Genomic DNA, 6,375 nt, shown 5'->3' on the forward strand with positions numbered 1-6,375 from the left:
CAAGTTTCTTCGGCAATTTAGAAATAAAATGACACCAAAATTTTAGGTATTACTTTCATCGCCCAGTTAAAACCAGCTATACATCATGTACATGTACAGTTGTACATTTATTATTATACAAACCTGGTTCATCAAGTTTGACTCCAACATATATTCTATTATCAACGTATTCCTTGTCTACTTTACCAATGTACTTTATAACACCAGTTAGCTTCTGTGGCTCCAAATCATACACTGAAATACAAATAGTAATAATAATAATGATGATAATCACCAGAAGTGCAATGATGTGGTGCATAATGATGAACAAAAATAGGCCAAAATTCTGAAAATTACCCTGTACTATAGCCCATGTTTTTTATCCAAAAAATGGCTCCGAAATCACTCCAAATTTTAATTAAATTTTCTGATACACCAGAGCCTGAAATTACAGTCGGACATCAGACATTTTCCGACCATTTTGCTTAATTGTCTGACCAACTACCGTGTTGTTCTACCATTTTGTCTGAACATTAGTAAACAACACAAAATTTTTATTAGTAATTATTACTAAATTAATGGTTATGCTTTTGTAAAAAAATTTTTTAATTAAACTCACTAACAAGCACACACATTGACACATAAATGACCCCTAATATGTGTAAAAAGGATAAATGAACATGTTCGACCATTTCATTCAAATGTCAGACCAAAATAGGCTGTGTTTAGACATAATGTCAGAACACTGTTTGAATGTAATTTCAGGCTCTGTACGCATTGATGTCCTTATGCTGTGTAGAGAGTTTGAGCTGATTCCGACTTCAATTTTTCAAGTTACGGCCGTTTTTTAAAAATGGCTGATTTTTGAAAAACACCCAGTTTTTTCTGAAAAATGGTTCCAAAATCAACCCAAATTTTTATTACATTTTCTGATACATATTGATGTCTTTATGCTGTGTAAAAAATTTGAGCTGATTCCGACTTCAATTTTAAAAGTTAAGGCCATTAAAAAAAAAACGGCCAAATTTTGAAAAATACCCAAGGCTATAGCCCATGGTTTTTTCCAAAAAATGGCTCCGAAATCACCCCAAATTTTTATTATCTTTTCTGATACATATCGACGTCCTTATGCTATTTAGAAAATTTGAGCTGATTTCGACTTTAATTTTTCGAGTTATGATCAATTTAATTATGAAAAATCCGGTTCCCTTAAAATACATGTACATGTAGATGGTATATATACACGTACATACACACATACATGTAGTGCCTATACAATGTACATCCTTTCCTCCTCCTCCTCCTCTTACTTGATTTCTTAACTTGTACTAGTACACGCTGTCCCAGTTTAAGTTGTTTTGCTAGTTCCTCTTCTCTCCTGTCAGCTTCTTCTCTCAGTCTCTCCAAACCAGTCTTACCAGTTAGACCAGGTAAGTAATCCGGTCTCTTAATTTCACCTCTACCAATAATAATAATAATAATAATAATAATAATAATAATAATAATAATAATAAATGATTTTTCAGTCAAAGCACCATACATTAAAAGCTACATGTACATGTACATGTACTATACTAATTACATGTACATGCATGTGTATTGCAATAGAAATACATGTATACATGTACGTATGCATATTATTTATAGTAACAATGGACATTTTTGATTACTTTACATTAAAAATATAATTATTATTATTTCAATTTTTCCCTCCTTACCTGTTAGCAGCACAGACTTCACAGTCACATGAATCATTATTTGATTTCTTCTTAATCAAACAATCAACCTCTTTATATCTTTGCTTCACGTCTTTACTAGTTACTATCCTAAAATCAGGTCTACTTCTTCCTATTGGGGGCAGTCTAGGAACAGACTTTGCCTAAATACAATAAAAACATGAACAGTAAGTGATGGTAGCCTTTCTCTACTTTGCATATGCACATACATTTACATGTACATGTACAGTGGAACCTCCGATAATGAAACTTCTCTGTAACAAAAACCTCTATATATTGAAAAAATTTTGATGTACTAACGTCATTCCTTATTAATTAAAAACCTATCTTTAATGAAACCTTCCATGCAATTAAAAAAATTTAGTGTCCCAAAAGTTTCGCTATTCAAAAGTTCCACTGTACATGTACACATGTGTAATACAATGACCATTACTGCAAGTATACATGTACATGTACTTCATAGTGCAGCTTAAAGTAGTGACACTGCAGCTATTAATTTATTTTTCTCCTCTAAACCCCACACTTACCTTAATATGCCCTTTCTTCTTAATGATGCTCCTCCTGTTGATTCCTCCATTGTTGTAAGGCCCAGTGGTGAGTGTGTGGTGATGGGTGGGTGGTGTACTGAGAGGATAATGGTAAGAAAGGGAGAGCATGTCTCTCTGCTCCTCATACAAGTCATCAAACTGAACTGCAGGAGCACTAACAGGCCTATGTACATGTATGTACACAATAAAATACACTAATAATAATAATACTGCATAATTCTATACAATTTCACATGTATACATGTATAAGTACATGTACATGTAAGTAGTGTTTGAATTAAAATTATTTTGCAAAAGGATAAACTGCTGGAGCACTGACTGGCCTACATGTACATGTACATTAGAAATGCTGTATTGTATTGTAGCTGGTAATTTTGGAGGGGGAAATTTTGACAAATTTAACATTTTGATACAGTCATTCACCAGAACTATTCTGACCATTATGCACATGCTCAATGGCACATGACCCATAAGTTTGTCAAATTAAAACCAATCTATTGTATAGCGGGAAATTTAGGAGGGGATTAAATGTGGCAATTGGCGTTTTGATAGTCATTTGCCAAAATAAAAATCCACCATTTTCAGCCATTATTCGCATGCTCAATGGCACGCGGCCACAAATTTGTCACATTAAATCCACAAATCATTTAGCAATTTGCCAAATTATTACCTGGTGTCTTTCTTGCTAGTGGGAGGAGGTGCTGGTGCTGCTGGTTGTGATTGTAGTTGTCTCTGGTAGGCTCTTGCTGTCTTCTCCAGTACATCAGCTAGTATGATGGCCCTACGATCATCTCTGGCCTCCATTTCAACCAACTTCTCCTTTAACTACAAGTAAATAAAATAAATAAATAATAGATTATAAGTAATTATGCTTGCTTTACAGTATTGTACTGTACAATGTTGTATCATTGGCAATTTTGGTGAATTGCTAAAATTTGGTGATGTGGATTTGATTTTTATTTTGACAAATCAGTCTTAATTAAGCATAGCAGCAAACAGGGCCAAGAGGCTTAAAATGGCATCACTGATAATAGTACAAAATGGTGTATTTTATTTGAGGAAATGAAATGGGATTGGCCTCATTGAAATTAAATAATGTCACAAAAGGAATTGAGAATTATACTCACTTATCAATAATTATTACAAAATTAATATTGTAAGACAGACATTTAGGCTATTATACATGTACATTGTAACTAGGGGACAATAATGTCCCTCCGAAAATTGGAATTTCGAAGCAACAAATGTTTGACCACGACAATTAAACTTCACTACTGAGGTGTCTTATATACTGACAAAATGCGACCAATCATTGTCTGTAGGTTGTCACACCTGAACATACACAATGCTATGAATATCATAAGTGGTACATCAAAGCAACCACAAGCTTAGGCCTAGTTTCAGGTGGTCAGCAGCTGTCATTGATTTTAATTAGAATTTATCATTTGTTTATAGAAGTATTCTTTTGTATTTTTTTTCTTTTGTTTCGATTCGATATGCAGTTTCTTGTGTTAAGCCTGGTTTCCATTGGCCATGTCTCTATGAATATCATATAATACATCACTAACAGTGGCGTAGCAAGGATTTTTGGAAAGAGAGGGCAAGTTGTGCGGCATGTGAAGCGTGCCGTAAAATTTTGTGGAAACCACGCCCTTTTGGGGTGTGACCACGCCTGTTTTTTAACATGGCGAACTTCTTGACTGATCATAGGCAACATTGAATACCTTTTCAGCTTTATAATGGCATCATAGAAAGACTGCTTTGGCCTTTTCCTTTCATATGTAAGTTTTAGAGCAGCTTTTCTTTCCAAAAGCAGCTTATTATTTCATAATTTATAAATTTTGATTTAAAAAAAGGGGGGGGCAATTGCCATCCTTGCCCCCCCTGGCTATGCCCCTGACTAAATTTTTCAAATTCCAATGCAACTGCTTGCGGTCCAAACTGAGTTGGGAATACAATATAGTGCTTTATACTACGTTTACACTATGGAACTGGACCAAACCGTGTTGAGCCAGGCTGAGCGGCCCTCCTGTACTAACCATGCTGGCCTGGTTTGGCCCAGCTCACTTCAGCTCAGTTTGGTTACTGTTTATCAAATGAAACTGTGCTGGCCCACTTTAAACAGTTCTCAGTTAAAGAAGCTAGTGTAAACATAGTATTATTTTCAAGGAGCAAAAATTTCACTATTTTTATGGCTTAGCATGCTAATGCGAAATTAAAAATCCACTAAAATTTCAATTGCCATTAAAGACGTGGCACTAACATTGTAAATCTGCAAAAGTCATTTCCACAAAAAAAATTGATTTATATCAATCAGCAAAATTTTAGCTCCGCAAAATTAAAGTGCCGTACGGTAGTATAGTGTGGGTGTTGTATGGATTCTGTGGTTAGCATACTACTGTTGTAGAGATACAGACCTGATTTCAATCTCCATGATTGTTGCAACAGTGTCGTAAGGCTGTTGTAGAGGTAAAATGGAAGCCAGCCTTAAGAGTAAACAAGACCTTTATCCGGCCAAAAAATATCCGTTTTACTTTAAAACGTAGTCATGTAAGCATGGCCTTTAATGAACCACAACGTTCCTGCATGTACACATTTACATTTAAATTGAGAATTATGCCACAAAGAATTAAAGACACTCAAGATCATTTTACTTGCAAAGTTTTTCTCTATTTTTGTTATTCAAAAATGTACATACATCTGGCAAAATCAATATCTTCATCATTTTATCAAGAAAATGAGCACAATTCAAGACATTTGGCTCAAAAATTAGATTTTGGGGACCATTAAGTCCCTCCAAAAATTCAGAATAATAACTTATACTTTTTCAATTACATAACACATTTACATGTAGTTTTATACTGACAAAATGTGACAATATCATCGTGGGTTGTGACACCTGACACACACACACACACACACACACACACACACACACACACACACACACACTGTTATGAATATCATAAAGTGGTACATCAAAGCAGCCACAAGCTTAATGAACCATGTACTGTACATGTACAGTACTGTACATTGTATTTTCTCTCCCCCCTCTGTCTCTCTCTCTCCCCAACCCCCATAGTCTCCTCTTTATTGTACATGTACAGTACCTGTTGTATTTCTCTCTTTCTCTTCTCCACCATTGCTGTCTTTGCTGTTAGGAATTCCTTCAGTGTCCTGTTCTCCATGTCCATGTTACTCAGTCTCTCTCTCATCTGCTCCAAACTCTCCATCTTCTTATCAATCTCCTAATAATAGTACAATAATAATCATTAATGATTGATTAAATTACATGTACATGTATATTTACACAGCCAAATATCTTCAGGCCTGATTCAAAATGTTGCCCAAAATTAATGACCCAAGTCTGATATCAGTACTGGTACAGCCCTGTTGGCTATCATTGCTGAATCATGAAAGTCGGTCTGGCCTGATCCAGTATAGATGCTTATCATGCCTGTACAGTGGCTGACTCCATGATTGTATCAGGACTGATTGCCCAAAATCCATGATCCATGTCTGATATATCAGGACTGATTCAGGCTGAATCAGGACTGATCAATGTGATTATATTTGGCACTGTATGCTACATGTACATGTACATGTATATGTTTTACAATGACATGTAGAAAGTTTTATTTGATTCAAAGTAATGTTTTTTGGCCATATACCAAAATTGATTCTAATTTTTGAAAAGCTACATGTACATGTACATGTACCATGAAGCATTACTGTAGCCCATTCTTTTGATGTCCTTCAAAATACTGTACATGCCAAATACATGTACTATTATTGTACATGTACATGTATGTACATGTACATTATTACATGTATTTCTTACTGAGTTCTTCTCTCTTGCTATTTTAAGTTGTTTCCTTGTTAATAGTAATTGTCCTGTCTTCTCCTCCAGCTGTCTCTTCACTGAGCTGGTCTCCTCCATTATTCCTGATAGTCTGGTCTCTAGTGACGGCATCCTTTTGGTCAGTTCCTTGATCCTCCCTCTCTCATTGGTGAGGTTATACTCTAAACTGTTGATACTGGACTCACGGGCATCAATAACACCATGAGCATTCTGTAACAGTAATAATAATAATAATAATAATAATAATAAT

At 35.0% G+C, this 6,375-nt stretch overlaps 1 protein-coding gene across 1 annotated transcript; it reads right to left on the reverse strand.

Moving 5' to 3' along the window:
- Positions 1-62: 62 nt before the first annotated feature.
- On the reverse strand, positions 63-6,353 carry LOC109586012 (uncharacterized). The gene is made up of 7 exons (XM_020002176.1): positions 6,105-6,353; positions 5,374-5,511; positions 2,934-3,088; positions 2,243-2,426; positions 1,698-1,858; positions 1,290-1,438; positions 63-234 (listed from the first exon to the last, which is right to left on the reverse strand). Exons 1-7 carry the CDS (start codon positions 6,234-6,236, stop codon positions 77-79), a joined length of 1,077 nt encoding a protein of 358 aa, XP_019857735.1. The 5' UTR covers positions 6,237-6,353; the 3' UTR covers positions 63-76.
- Between the last annotated feature and the right edge of the window lie 22 nt (positions 6,354-6,375).

This window comes from Amphimedon queenslandica, unplaced genomic scaffold (genome assembly GCF_000090795.2).
Source record: "Amphimedon queenslandica unplaced genomic scaffold, v1.1 AMPQUscaffold_12968, whole genome shotgun sequence".
Classification (NCBI taxonomy): domain Eukaryota; kingdom Metazoa; phylum Porifera; class Demospongiae; order Haplosclerida; family Niphatidae; genus Amphimedon; species Amphimedon queenslandica.

Excerpts from the sequence above, each read along its gene's own strand:
- LOC109586012 (XM_020002176.1), bottom strand. The coding sequence starts at position 6,236 with ATGCCGTCACTAGAGACCAGACTATCAGGAATAATGGAGGAGACCAGC. Across the intron at positions 3,089-5,373 it reads GAAAGAGAGAAATACAACAG|TTAAAGGAGAAGTTGGTTGA; the intron begins GTACTGTACATG and ends ATTTACTTGTAG. Across the intron at positions 1,859-2,242 it reads AGAAGAAAGGGCATATTAAG|GCAAAGTCTGTTCCTAGACT; the intron begins GTAAGTGTGGGG and ends TATTGTATTTAG.